General features: G+C 32.7%; 1 protein-coding gene across 1 annotated transcript; it reads right to left on the bottom strand.

The window, feature by feature from the left end:
- Positions 1 to 626: 626 nt before the first annotated feature.
- On the bottom strand, positions 627 to 1096 carry LOC105881539 (non-histone chromosomal protein HMG-17). The gene has a single exon (XM_012783238.3). It carries the CDS (start codon positions 994 to 996, stop codon positions 724 to 726), a length of 273 nt encoding a protein of 90 aa, XP_012638692.1. The 5' UTR covers positions 997 to 1096; the 3' UTR covers positions 627 to 723.
- Positions 1097 to 15786: the final 14690 nt, after the last annotated feature.

Genomic DNA, 15786 nt, shown 5'->3' with positions numbered 1-15786 from the left:
TACAACAACTTTCAAACTCCCTTCTTCAATGGTCTACCAAAATCAGAAAGCCACTATAAAACCCAATGAAGTCTTCATTTGATGCGCCAGAACAGAGAAAGTTTAGAGTGAGGGTTGACATTTCACATTTAGCATGTTGTTTAACAACTTTTCACAAGCCGACCCTGACTTTCAGGAAATGAAATGAAAATGGCAGAATTTATCTGAAGATCCACAATCTACAAATGGAACTGCTGCTCTTTTGAGGGATGCCATCTCAGTGGTACCACTGGAAAAGTCCAGATTACCCGACATACTGGTAAGCAATTATTGGAGGTCAGGCCCCGTGAGGTGTCTGGGTTTAAGGGAGTTAAGACTATGCTGAAGGCAGAGAGGGAGACTAGGACATAAAAACAAATTAGTTTTTCCATACCACAAGGCATCTGTGCCAAGGTGGCTATGTGTCAACGTCAGGGAATCCCTCCTCCCGAGAGCCAAGAGGAAGTCTCTCAAAACTAGAAGGGGAAGGTGTTTTCCCCATATCGATCTAGCTTTGGAGACATTCTATTAGTGACATATGCCCCTTCCCCCAAAAAACAACAATGAAGTGTTCTGTGTGCTAACAACATAGCTTAAAAAAAAAAAAGTAAAACAAAATTCTGCATTTTTATAAAACTTGATAAAAAATAGTATTTCAAACTGTACAGTCACCAGAAGTACACAGTTATCAAAAATGCACACACTTCACTTGGCATCTCCAGCACCTTCAGCTTTCTGTGCCTGGTCTGTTTTGGCATCTCCGTTTTCTGCAGGATTATTTCCCTCCTTGCCAGTGTCAGCTTTTCCCTTTTTCCCTTTGGGTACCTTCTCTCCCTTCTTTGCAGGGGCCTTTTTAGGCTTGGGCTCTGGCTTTGGAGGAGCAGGTTTAGCAGACAACCTCGCGGATCTTCTCTGTGGTTCGTCCTTTGCCTTGGCTTTATCTCCTTTAGCATCCCCTTCAGCCTTTCTCTTGGGCATGGTGGCGACGGCGGCGGGACGTGGGCGCTGGACGCGGGGATGCAGCGGCGCGTGGGCTTTGGTCGGTCCGGGGGTCGTTCTCGCCTCCTCTTCTTCCGGTAGTTCTATTTTTAATTGTTTGAGGAACCTCTGTACTATTTTCTATAATGGCTATCCTAATTTACATTTCCCAAAAATAGTGTATAAGAGTTACCTTTTTTCACATTCTCACCAGCATTTACTATTTTTTTGTCTTTTTGATGACAGTGATTCTAATTGGGTAACATTTTGAATGACAAGATAAACTAAGGTGAGCCATGTATTACAAGCAAATATTGATGAATTATCAAGTTAATCTATTTATGCATTCATTTAATAATTATTTATTAAGGATTTATTATATGCCATTTACTGTTTGGTGGCTTGTTTATTTATTTATTTTTTTAACCACTGGAGCATTTAAAATTTTAAGCCAGAAAAGAAATTTATCAGAGTAATATTGGGGCTTAAAACATGAAGAAAACACTGGTAAGCTTAGGTTTTGTATTTATTTTTTATATTTCCATACTTTTTGGCTTTTCATTATACTTTTTGTGTGGTTGAGATGATAAAAATTCCTGGAGTCCTTTTCTCTATCTGAAGTTCTTTCATGCTCTATTCAGTGGAAATGATCTGCCAAAAACATAGATAAAGAGATACATCTTTAATCTTACAAGCTGTCTCCTTGCACAGGATCAGGAAAATGATTTTTCTTTTAAAGTTGTCAGCATGCTTGACATCTGTCACAAAAGCTTAGGCTCTATTTTTATTTTTCCTATTGAAATCATGCTCCAACACCTGCCCCTTTGATACTTTTAGACTGATGTGGTAAAGAACCGAGTGCTTTTCAATCAAAGAACTCACCATATTTCTTTTCTTTTTTGTTTGATTTCAAAAATAAGATTAAAAATAAAACTTATTTTTAGTATTATAGAAATGTGGAAATATCAAAATTAAGTGCAAATACATTATTATGCTATGAACAATATTTCCTTCATAAAGATATAGCTGATCTTAACATATTCAATCTTCCTCCGAAAGTTCTAATAGCATATTCAAATTGTCTTCTGTATTTATTAGAAAACTATTAACAGTACTTAGCATAAAATGAATAATTATATGTTTGTCAGTTATTGCTGAGTAAAACCTAATGACAAATGATATAGTAATCTTATACACAGATATAAAAGAAGTTTATAATATCTTTATAAAGTTTAAAGTGGTACTCTACACTACTCAAAAAATGTCACTGTTTTATGTGATATAGCAGGAGGGTGTGAAGAATTGGGATATATGTTTGAAGATAAGTAAAATCATATTAAATGTCAAAGGTTGTTAGACACACCCTCTAGTCATTAAAATAATGTCAAATAATATCCCCAAGTAAAAGAGTCATTATGTATAAGGCTGGTATTTTGTCCTGAAAAGAAATAATAAAATAGTAAGTTAAGCAATAATATCAGAAAAAAAATGATGAAGAAGGCAATTCCAAATGCTTCTTCCTCATAGAAACATTTAAAAAAAAAGGAGAAATCATCAGAAAAACCTTTGTTAGAACTCTGGAAAACAGTCATAGATTTACAGCAACCAAATGTGCTAGCAGTGTTGTAATGGCCACAGACCATGTTCACAGTGAAGGAAAATAATAAGATGGGAGTATGAAGCTGTAGAGAAGCTGAGTTTTGTATGTGATTGTAATTACATTTATATCAATTCAAATCATTAATATGTTTTTTTATAAATTTAGGATATTAAATGTAGTTCCTGTTATAATGTTAAAAGATCTAAAGAATATATATACACTAAAAGGAAATAAGATGAAAAAATGATTTAGTATAAAAATCAACTAAACATAAAAAAAGGTGGTAATGAAGGCAATAAGGGGCAAAATATACAAGGCATATAAAAGCACATAGTAAAAAGGCAGACATAAGGCTTTATTAATAATTGTTTTCAATGTAAGTGACTTAAATTCTTCAATCCAAAGGCAAAAATTGACACAATAAATTTAAAAAACCACAAATAAAAGCTAACTCTATCTACTTTCAAAAACGGATTCACTTGGAAACACACATAAGTTAAAAGTAAAGGAATGTAAAAAGACATTTCATGGAAGTGATAATCAGAAGACAGCTAGGTGGCTATACTAATATTAGGCAAAATAGGCTTTAGATTGAAAACTGTTATAAGACAGAAAAAAACATTATGTGTTAATGAAGTTTAATTCATAAAGAAGATATAATACTTATACATACACCAACCTACAGGGCTGCAAATATATAAGCAAACACTGATGAAATTTAAGTGATAGCTATACAATATTAGTTGAAGACTTTGATACCCCATTTTCACATATGACATGATCTTGTATGTAGAACATTCCAAATAATCTACATGAAAGCTATCAGAGCTAATATAAAAATTCAGCAAAGTTGCAGTGTACAAGATCCACACACAAATATCAGATGTTTCTATATTCTAGCAAGTAATACTGTGAAATATAAATTAAGAAATCAATTCTAAGGCCGGGCGCTGTGGCTCATGCCTGTAATCCTAGCTCTTGGGAGGCCGAGGTGGGCGGATTGCTCAAGGTCAGGAGTTCAAAACCAGCCTGAGCAAGAGCGAGACCCCGTCTCTACTATAAATAGAAAGAAATTAATTGGCCAACTGATATATATATAAAAAAAATTAGCTGGGCATGGTGGCGCATGCCTGTAGTCCCAGCTACTCGGGAGGCTGAGGCAGAAGGATCACTCAAGCCCAGGAGTTTGAGGTTGCTGTGAGCTAGGCTGACGCCACAGCACTCACTCTAGCCTGGACAACAAAGTGAGACTCTGTCTCAAAAAAAAAAAAAAAAAAAAAAAAAAAGAAATCAATTCTATTTACAATAGCATCTAAGGAAATAAAATATCTAGAAATAAACTTAACCAAAGATGTGAAAGATTTATAAACTGAAAACTATAAAACATTGCTTAAAGATATTAAAGAAGACTTAAATAAATGGGAAGATATTCTTTGTTCATGATAGAAAGAATTAATGTTGTCAAGATGTCAGTACTACCCAAGTGGACCTACATATTCATCTCATCCTTTCCAAAATTCAAACAGCATTTTTGCAGAAATGGATCTTCACATTTTCATGGAATTTCAAGGGGTCTCAAATATTCAAATCTTATAAAAAAATTGAAAAACATTCACTTTCAAATTTCACAATTTGTTACAAAGTTACAGTAATTTAAACAATGTGCTACCAATGTAAAGACAAACATATAGCCTAATTGATTAGAATTGGGAGTCTAGAAATAAACCCATACATGTAGGGGAGGTTGATTTTTCACATGGGTGCTTAATGCATTTAATAGAGTAAGAAGAGTTTCTTCAACAAATAGTGGTGGAACAGTTGGATATTCTCATGCAAAACAATGAAGCTAGACCCCTGCCTTACACTATTTACAAAACCTAATTCTAAGTGAATTAATAACCTAATTATAATAACTAAAACCATTCAACTTACAGAGGAAAACATAGGGATAAATCTTCCTGACTTGGGTTTCACAATGAAATATTATAGCAAAAGCATAAAAAAAGAAAAACAAGTTAATTTGACTTTAGTAAAGCTAACACATTGGTGCATCAAAGGCTATGATTAAGAAAGTGAAAAGAGAACCTATAGATTATGATAAAATATTTGCAAATTATATAGCTGAAAAGCATTTAAAATCCAGAATATATAAAGAACTTCTATTTCTCAGCAACAAAATGACAGTCAATCCAAATAAAAAATGAGAAACAGATTTAAATAGGCATTTCTCCAAAGAACTTATACAAATGGCCAATAAACTCATGAAAAGTTGCTCAACAACATTAGTCATTTGTGGAAATTCAAATCAAAACCACAATTAGATACCATTTCACGCTTACAAGGATATCTTTAATAAAAAAGATATATAAATCAAAAGTGTTGGCAAAGATGTAGAGAAATTGGAACCATTGTGGGTTGATAGTGGGAATGAAAATGTTGCAATCACTTTGGAAAGTGGTTTGGCAGCTCCTCAAAAGCTAAACATGGAATTACCATTTGATCCAGCAATTGCAGTCTTATATATATAACAAAAATAATTGAAAACAGAGTCTTAGACAGATAGTTGCATGCCAGCATTCATCACAGCATTATTCAAAATAGCCAAAAAGTAGAAACAACTCAAGTGTCCATCGGCAGATGAATGGATAAACAAAATGTGATATATACATAATATGGAATATTATTTAGCCACAAAAAGAAATAAAATTCTGATTCATGGTACAACACAGATAAGCCTTAAAACATAACATATCTGAAATAAGGCAGAGAATGTAGGACCATTTGTAGCTTGATGGCTTCTAGATGGGATGACGTCAATTTAGTTAGAAAATTTATGAGGATCAGTTCCAATATAAGAATTCCCAGGATGCAAAGTAATGAGGTGATCAAGGGAAGTACCAAGGACATTCACCAGGGTGAGCCCTCAATTTTTCAACTGCAGCAGAAAGGGGCACCTGCTTGTTCTTAAAAGAATAGTGCTTTCTTTGTTAACAAGTCAGGACATGTTCAGGACAACATCAATTCCATCATAGAGTCTGTCTCCGGTCTCCAGACATGAGGCAAAAATCCATTTTCTTTTCTAGAGACTGTGGGAATTTCTTGACTATGGACCTTTTGCAACAGTTGCATCACTTGGCATTTGTTTCTGTAGTCACATCTCTGACTCTGACCTTTCTGTGCCTTTCTTAAAATGATCCATGGGTTTATGTTGTATCCATCCAGATAATCCAGAATAATCTTCCCATCTCAAAATCCTTAACTTTGTCACATCTACATAATTCCTATTGCCTTGTAAAGTAACATATTAACAGGTTTGTTTTGGTGATTAGGATATGGACATCTTTGTGGGGGTAAGTGAGCTTTTTTCTGCCTACTACATGGCTAGAGAGCATAATTTGACTAATTTCAATTCTTTCAAGATTTTATAATTTATTTGATGTCCTAGGATATTGTCCACCTTGAATAGTTCATGTGCATACAAACTAGAAAGTATTTTTTAAAGCACCTTATTATTTATCTTGAATGAAAGTCATAGATGTTATGATCAAATTCTATATCTAATTTTTAAAAAAACAATATAATTCCTATTGTTTTTAGATAATTTTCCAGGAAGCATTCACTATGTTGCCTTATCAAAGCTCCATGGGAGACATGCACTTCCCCATTTCATAATATTGGACTTGGCCATTTGTCTTTCTTGGACCTCATGATAAATGGAGTATATTTACCCAGATTTTGATTATTGGGTTGGTCCATAAAACTGAAAGCATGTGATTTGTTAATTATGTGATTTGTTAATTATGTGATTTGTTAACTATGTTAACTATGTTAACAAATGCCATATGAGCAAAAATATGAACTTTGCTCACTCATTTTAGACTATCTATTTTGTGTTCTGATTTTCTGTGGTCCAAGGAGGATGGAAAGCTAGTGGATCAGACCTGTATTTAGCTTTCTGATTGGAGACAAGTATGCCCTACATGATCTAAAACCATGCCTATTCAATTAGTTAACAAAAGCAAAAAATTAATGTAGGTGGTAGTATGCTACTGAATTTGTGGCTGATTTCTATTGCAGCCTTATTGGGGTAATAACTGACTGATCCAATACATAAGTGGAAAGTTTATTAATCAATATAATGCCTAGAAGGAAGGTCTTTTATAATAAAATAATGTCTATCATAACACATAATTGCACATACTTGAGTGTAGAACATCAACAGATGCAGACCAATACAAACATGTTGCCATGGCAAGTCCAGTAAAAAATTTGGGTAAAATTTGAAACAAGAATGACTAAGAAAAGTATCTTACGATCTTCCCTCAGTATTTATACCCAGAAAATAAGATCAGTGTATTTGAAATATGCAAGAATATTTTCTGTTCCTATATGAAACACAATTAAGTCCTAGGCTAAGATAAAGTATAAATAGGTTTATCACCAACACAGTGTTCTTGAGGCCATTTCCTGTAGGAAGTAGCATAGTACTTGTCTGTGTAAGACAGTCTTATGCATACGTGGTACATTTAGCACCATTGGTTACCAGTTACCGAATGAAAGAAGTACTTACAATCATTCTGATAAACAAAAATATTCTTACATAAATATCTAAAAGTGGCTTCTTAGCAGACAGTAAAGACCACAAGTCATTGATTTAAATGTATAGTAAAAACTGAGAACAACTTGGTGATTTAACTGAATATGAGCATATCTGCATCAAGAAAGAGATATAACTCTACAGTAATTAGTATTTCATGATGTAATAGAGGGGGAAACTCAAATTTCACATTATTTGCAAAATAGAGTATGAACGGTCCCGAAAAATGAGCAAAGTTGAATAACTTTAGGTATACTCCTATTGCCAATATAAAAGGAGAATATAGCAAGGCTTTTAAAATCAAAATAAGGGAAGTATAGCCAAGGAAACTAGAGACTAATTGGAGATAATCCTACTTAGCATTCCAATTATAGAAACCCAAAAAATCCTCCAATTGCATCTATGAATATCTCATAGGGGAAGCTTCATAAAGAAGCAACTAAATGCTCCCTGATACACATTTCAATTTTAGAATCATATTGATAATTATATCATAAATCCAAATAGCTATCTTAGAAAATGCTCTGGTGTTAATTGAAGTACACTTAATGACTATATCCTAACCTTCAGTAGAGTTGAAAGAGCCACTTTTCCATGAGGTTAGGACAAATTGGGATAATAGAATTTCACTGTAGTCTATGACTTCAGATACATATGAGGTAGGACATTTCAAAAAATAAACATGGAAGAAGAAGGGAACTATGAAAATATTTTTAAATTCAGGTAAATTGTTTAGAATGCTGAATAATTCCTGGTTGGATAAGCAGTAATACTTACGGATTATTATCCCAAATGTTAAGAATTTGCATTCAAATTTTATTTAGAATTTGAACTTAGAATTGATTTCTTGCCTACTTCAGGCAAGAAAGCCACAAATAATACCCTCTAGGATAGGGTAGAGGATGGCAAATATAATTTTAAGTATAATTATTAATAGTCTTTTCCTAAATCATAGTCTTTTCCTCAATCTTAATTAAAGCACTTTCTTTTAACAAACTCTACATCTCTAAAATTAGATTGCATCTTACAAATTATGGCTTCTTTTTATTAGATAATATGCAGTGGTACATCAGTCTTTTCTAATTTAAATAATCTCTTTTAGGTATTCTTTTAGGTAAAAATCCATTTTTTCTGAAATTGTTTCACTCTTTAAATAAATGTTGGGCTGACTTATGGCATACACAAAATTACAGTGGAAAGAGTGAGGATACCTGGGATCCACATGCAATGGATCAACTACTTTCTTCTTTGCCCTTTGGCGTCCAGGTCAATACATTCCTCAGATTCCTATATGCTTGTTTGTATCTGCTATTCAAGTGTAGAGTGTTAAACCCATGGCCTATTCATTTGGCTAGTTCAGGGATCAGTGTCTGTCTTTCTGTATTGCTTTGCTCTTGCTTCACAGGTTCTGCAGACACCTCTGCCTTTCAGCCATATTCTCCATGCAATTGGTTGGGCAGCTATCCTGCTCCTCTACAAAAGCTTCTGAAATTTGATAGCTCTCTGCTATAGCCTGACATTTATGTCCCTTCCCAAATCATAGGTTGAAATCCAATCTCGAACGTGATGGCTTTTGGAGATAAGGCCTTTTGGAAGGAATTAGGTCATGAAGGTAAAGTTTAGTGTCCTTATAAATGAGACCCCAGAGCTCTTCTTCATCCCTTCCACCATGTGAGTCAATGAATCTGCTGGCATCTTAATCTTGGACTTCTCATCCTTCAGAACTGTGAAAAAATAATTTTGTTTATAAACCGAGTCTGTGATAATTTTGTTATAGCAGCCTAAACGGACTAAAAATCTCTCCCTCTGCCATAGAGGCTCTCCTGCATGGTAGGAGATCTAAGTTTTACTACCTTTCATTCTGTGGGACCATGAGAAACAATATATCAATATTTCCATGCCATGTGGGAACTAAGGGAGGCCTAGGAGGGGTAGCTCATGTCCTTTCACAGCCAATGTACTCTATGCTGGAAATACAGTTCTCTGTTCACTTATGCCATATTGTTGTGGATCTGCCCAGTCCAGCTGTCTCTCTCCTTCCAGGTTTACAAACTAAGAGCTAGTGTAAAACCCTGATCCTATCCCCACCCCATATTTAGTTTATCTTAAACCTATTTGATGACACCACTCTAGATCCAAGAAAAAAAGCAGTAATATAAGTCTCAGAGAAAAAATATGTTTCAATCATTTCTAAGGAATAAAGATTCTACTAGAAAGGCTTGAAAATGTATTTTACCTCTATTTTAAAGATGGATATATTCTACTGTCAGAGATCAATGTTATATAAAATTAAATCAAGTAATAAATATTTTTATTCTAAGACCTTTCTCACTAAAGGACCTCTGGTTGATTTTCTTTCCTATAAGGCTAATTTATGGGGACAGGGCAGGGCTGGGGCCCTGACTCGTCCCCATGGAAAAATAAAAATTAAAAAAAAATAAAGCTAATTTACTAGAGAATGCCCTACTCATGCATATTTAAAGAACAAATTTCTAATTTCTTAGGTAGCTATATTTATGATATTCAACTTAAAAATATAAAATATGCTATATGGTCTGTATATTTCAGTCTCTTGTGAGTTTTGTTAGTATAAATCAGCATCCTCCAAGACTCTGAAACTCTTAATATGAAAGAATTTATAAAACTGCAGGTCTTGGATCAAAATCGAGACTGTAATGAATTCGCAGAGGAAATATGACCCGTTGAGGATATATTTGAGTAGATCTTCAGAGTCTACAAGTACCATCTCCCTAGCTGTCTGCAAAATTTAATCAGTCTTTTGCATCCAAATTCTCAAAATATTTCTTATGTCTATCATTATAGCTTGGCATCAAATTCACCTTCCTAAAGCGATCCTAAATAGATTAAATTAATAGAATTTAGACAAAGGATTAAAAGCTCTTTGCTATTTTAGACCTATTTATAAAAGGAAAACAAATGCCAAAATCATTCTGCTGTCCCCAATGAAAAATAAAATTTTCATATCTTGAAATTATTAAGAATGATTTTTAAAAAGTATTTTACTTTAAAATAGTTTAAAGGTTACTCTAAAATAGTTTATTTTATAAAATTTATCCACAAAGAGACATCAATATAAACTAAATATTGTGAGCCAAATATTAGCTTGATACTTTGAGATTCATCTAAATTTAATAGAAATGTTTTATACAGTGGTCTGTGGGAAGTTCAAAGTCACTACACAATTTCTGAAATTTTCAAGAAAACTCATGATTATTTATACTCAAATCTCCAAGGTTTCAATCCTTGCTTAATATGACCCAGGGCTTATCTCATATTGCTATTCTCTTTGTTTCACAGCAACTCAACTGTTCTCTTTCTTTCATTTCCATTGGGTGATCATGGTAATGGGGAACTTAACAAGGCATGTGTAGGAAACAGGATTTACTAAAAGATTCTGTAAACAGAGGAAATGTATACTGAATAAAAACTAATTAAAATTGAATATCACCCATCCATGCTCCTAAAAAATCTTTAATCACCTTGCTCCTTCATCAATGGGAATTTTTCATTGGTCACCGTTTCTATATACTCCAATACTTTATCATATTACATAGACTTTGTATGCTCTCTACTCCTCCTCATATGCTTCAACTTCTTTGAAATTTTCTATGTTGTCTTCATTACTATCCAGGGCAAGATATATTTTACTTTTGAAATTGTTCCTAAAGCTTAACCTTTCACAAAAACCTGTTCACAAAGAACATTTTATTTTCATAACAATATGATAAATAGTTTTGTATCATATGCCAATAATATATTCATAAAATAATTATCAATGTACAAGTTTTTTATTTCTATATTTAATTTGATATTATTGATTTTTGGCCAATTTAGTGGGAATATAGGATGTAATGTAATTGCATTATTACCCAAAAACAGTTTTATAAAATGAACTCTTAAAAAAAACTAGCAAAAAAGTAGATCAACCCATTGTCCAGTTGATTAACTTCGATATATTGGAAAAAGTAATTATTTTCTAATTTACATTATTGTTAGTTGTCCTTTTCTATGCACCTGCTGGGTCAGTTAAAAATCACGATTACTGATGGATAATAGAAATTAACAATTTACCAATTGCATTAACTTAACCATGTATTAAATATGAATGTAAGTAGCTGTATTCTTAATGAGGAAAAAATATGTAAGTCTAAAACTCATAGATATAAAAACAAAAATTAAATGAATTCTGTGAATTAAACTTATATGCCTTTTGTTTTTCAATGAAATATTTTTCATCTGAAATTTATATTGATGTTTTCCTAGGAGTAGTTAAATATAGAAATAGTATGGAATATGCTGCTCAACATGCATTTATATACGGCACATAATGTAGTATATGTTAGTATGTATTTTCATGTACATATTCTTGGGATGAAATTATCTCAACATCTTCAAGAAATCGAATTTATGGTACTTACAAGGTTAAGATTAAATTTCAGGTCTCCCCTATCCTAAATGTATTATTTCCCTGTAATCAATAAATTAAACACTCTGATCCAGCTAAAGCAGTTGGCTATTCATTTTCTTCATCAGCATCTATATTGCTAATGACAGAGGAAACCCCTTAAAGAGAGAATTATTCCTCGGGCCACCACATTCAAGCGGCTACACTTCTCTTCCAAGAACTCATTTTTTTGCTTTGAAAAAATGTACATGATTATTATTGAATTTCAAAAAATTCACTTTAAAATATGAATTCTACAAACCCCTATCAAATAAAACATATTCCGTTTATAACATTTACATGTATATTTTCTAACATATTAAGACTCTCGTTTAGTACTTTATACATTTATGTGACCAACCAAAGACGGCTTCTCAAAGGAATGTCACATAAACTAGTGGTACATTTTCCTTTCTTTTTTGGTTCAGAAGCTTGAAATTCTTCTCTACTAAAAGTAACACCTATATTTCATGAATATATAACTGGCAGATGATAGTTCTGATCATTAATATGATATATGCCTAGTAGATATAGCATATAAAATAATTGCCTTTCTTTTGGAAAATATTTTTAAGCTTACTTGAATAGCTGCCAGTACTTTAATTGCTTTAAATATGCTGTCAGGAAGAGCATAGGCTTTGGGAATTTCAAGTGCAGAAAAACAAGCTATTAATTTCTTAATAATATCAGTTTGCTTAAAAAGGATAGCATTGCCTTAAAAGGAAGGGAGCTAATTACCCAACAGACACTCTTCCCTTTAAGCCATCTTCTCATATTCTTATTAGCCACATTTGCAGGATAATTTCCTGGGTGGCCTTAGACCAACTCATTTCCACCCCCCTCCTTCTTACTTGTAGTTCTCAGAAATAACTGTAGAATGTGCTGGAAATGCAACATCTTGATAAGAAGGAGCTGATCAAAATAGCCCAGACTCTGTTTTAGTGCACCCCAAATAAGATGTCCTTTGACACTTTTCCCCAGAATGTCACATTAACCCCAAGTAATAAAGCCCCAGGTGGGATGCTTTCTGGATTCCCTCATCTGTGGTACAACTGAGACATGTATTGTTGGGTCTCTATAGGCCTGGAGCAGCTTTCTGAGCCTAGGGGGATCGGCTTATAATGAGTTCTTGGCTTCTGTTGTCAGTTGCTGCCTGTCCATAAGTAATAAACCTGCTTCATGTAACTTGTGTGCATGGATGTTCTATCTCAATGGACTCAGGCAATCTGATAACCAGTGCACAGTAAAAACATTTCACAATTTCTTGTTGATTTGGTGGGTGAGGAGCAGTTCCCAGGTAGTGCTGGTTAATTTTTCTCCTGCTAGCATCCCTTTCTAACAATGTAATTGTTAATAGAAGAATAAGAACTACTACATGCAGAGGATATAATCGAATTAGAAAACTGCCATTTTGCAACCCTCAGAGAAATTAGGAAAATACTAATCAACAAATGATAAACAATTATATGAAAGAAACAAGTAGACATTCCCTGGATCCACTAATCAACTTTAATATAAATAAAGGCAGGAAAAATCAGACATATGCATCCAAATATGATGTTTTAATTGGGATGTTCTTGAATCTTAAAATACAGAGTAGCTTTTAAAGATTTAGAACCAAAAATATTTTATTAAGAACATGATATGGATGACATATTGTAATAATATTTTTGATATATTGAGTTAAATTATTATAATAAAAAAAGATTGGAGGGAACAACTGATAAGCAGATGCCCTTGAGGAGGGAAGAGCAGAAAACAGTGCTTCTTCTAAGTCTTTAGTATTTGGCATGAAAGATATGAAGTAAAGAAGCCCAGCATTCTTAAAAGCTGTGTCTATATAGCAAAATGTACCAAAGAAAAACTTTTTAGAAACTCAGTTTAAATAAATTGTCCACTAGGATCATGCTTATCTTACTTATTTTCTCCATTTGAAAGATTTAGGGATTTTCAGGCCACAAATTATTGGTGGACTCAATCAGATTTTTGTCATTTGTTTATTTATTTTAAATGTGTAATAATTTGATTCAGATACTTGTTTTAAAATCCAAATAGTTGTGATACTTCTCAGGTAATAGCATTTACAAGATATTTCCATCTGAAACTTACTTCCATCAAAATTTTTTAAATTTTGAAATGTATTCAATATTGGAATTTTGAATTTTCATGTCATAAAGCAAGGAGAAAGGCAGTGGCCTATCCATTCTTTCTTAGGCAGCTTTAAGGTTGTGGTCCAACTTTTTGCAAGAAAGCACAAAGCTGCTTATTTTGTTTCCTGTCTCTTTTTCCTCCTGTTACTCCTATTCCTGTTCTAAATTTTTCTCTATCTTTCTAAATCAAATTTTAGAGTGAGCTATCATATAGAGAATAATGTTATAAGGCCAAAAAAATCATAAAGCTAGAAATGACATCAGAAATCTTGATATTCAGAGCACCGCTTTCTGTACCACCAAATACCTACTTTCATTTTATACATTAGGACATTTTATTTTGTCTTATATAATGAATTTATTTGATAAGACTCTCAATATATTCATGACAATGGTTTTACCTGAACTTGGGAATAAGACTATTGATTCTATCCCCAATTTGGAAATAATTAAGACATTAAAACAACATGAAATTAAGGAAAATATTAGGAGCAATTGATGCTTTATAGTAAAATATTTAAAAATTACTTTGAGGTATAGGGTAAAGCCAAGCCTATCTAGGACCTCGTTTTTTCTTCAATGTTCTAAATTCATTACTAAAGTTCAGGAAGCTGGATTATGAATACACAGGCCCAAATTCTAGGGAATACATAAAAATTATAGAACTCCTTGCTTTAAGATTTACTTTGTAATGAATTTTCCACATAAATATTCTTAAAAATTTAAATAAGAGTTTTACTTGTTTTTGTATATTTCAAAATTGATTTTAGTTACCAACCCAAAATCATACTCAAAATTGTCATTCTTAATATTAATATTTACTTTTCTTCTTTGACATGTAGTTTTTTTTTTTTTTTTTGTGAGTTAAAGAAAGCTTACTGTTGCTTAACTTTGTATGCTTTCATGGGTCAGATTGCTAACATACAAATTAATGAATTTAATTTCTTTTTGCTGATGACTAAATTGTCAACTGCAGCAGCCAAGATAAATCATGTACCTATTGTTTAGATACAACATGAAGTAAATAAAGATTGTGATTTTCTCACAGTGAAATATATATATATATATATATATATATATAAAACCATGATTGAGCTGTAGATATCGTAAATGAATAATTATTTTGATTAATTTATACAACATTCAAGGTTAATATTATTTAAATGCACTTGCTTATTCTTTAGCTCTGGAAAGATCTCATTGTTATCTATTAACTAAAATATATTTTGCATCCAATGTGCTGGTCATCAAAAATACTAATTACCATATATGTGAGATTCACTAAACAAATATAATATCACCTTTAAAGAAACCAGTATTTTTATATCCAGTTTATAAGTAAAATATTACTATTTTAATTGATAAAGATTATAAACACATATTTTTGTTGAATAATTTATATGTGATATTCTGGGCCATTTTCTACTTGTTAGTTCATTACCAATATAGCATCTACCTATATATAGCTATTTGTTGATATAAAACACATATGTATTTTATTCATATCCAAATCCTCAGCTATTCATTTTCCCCTTTTCCCAAACAATGCTTATTCAGCTCTTTTAACCCACCTACATAATATTTTGGCTTCCTTCTTCTTCCTTTTCTTCCCATTATTTCTTCCCTACTTCTGGGCATAGAGCATCTTTCATTTGGCCTGTTGAGGTAGCTTGTTGTCTCTGTTGCAAGACAATTTTCCATCAGTTCTTCACATTTATGCCCATCTGGTAAGCAGCAGTAATTGCAGCCTTTGTTTACAAATATATTTTCAAGGTTATTTGTTTAGTTCACAGTCTTGGAATAAAGAGATAGAGTGTTTTTCCAGATCAAAGAGCAGGTTTATTTATGGTCTAGTACAAAAAAAAAGTTAATGTCTCCCTCTGGAGCAAAAGTCAAGCACATTTCCTGGTCCTTATGAAAGATTGCTCCATGAGGTTCTATCTGACCTTCTTTCTTTTCCTAGATAGAGATTAAACAG

This window comes from Microcebus murinus, chromosome 1 (genome assembly GCF_040939455.1).
Source record: "Microcebus murinus isolate Inina chromosome 1, M.murinus_Inina_mat1.0, whole genome shotgun sequence".
Classification (NCBI taxonomy): domain Eukaryota; kingdom Metazoa; phylum Chordata; class Mammalia; order Primates; family Cheirogaleidae; genus Microcebus; species Microcebus murinus.
Note: the sequence above shows the minus strand (reverse complement) of the source record. Positions and strands in the feature narration are given on the sequence as shown.

Excerpts from the sequence above, each read along its gene's own strand:
- LOC105881539 (XM_012783238.3), bottom strand. The coding sequence starts at position 996 with ATGCCCAAGAGAAAGGCTGAAGGGGATGCTAAAGGAGATAAAGCCAAG.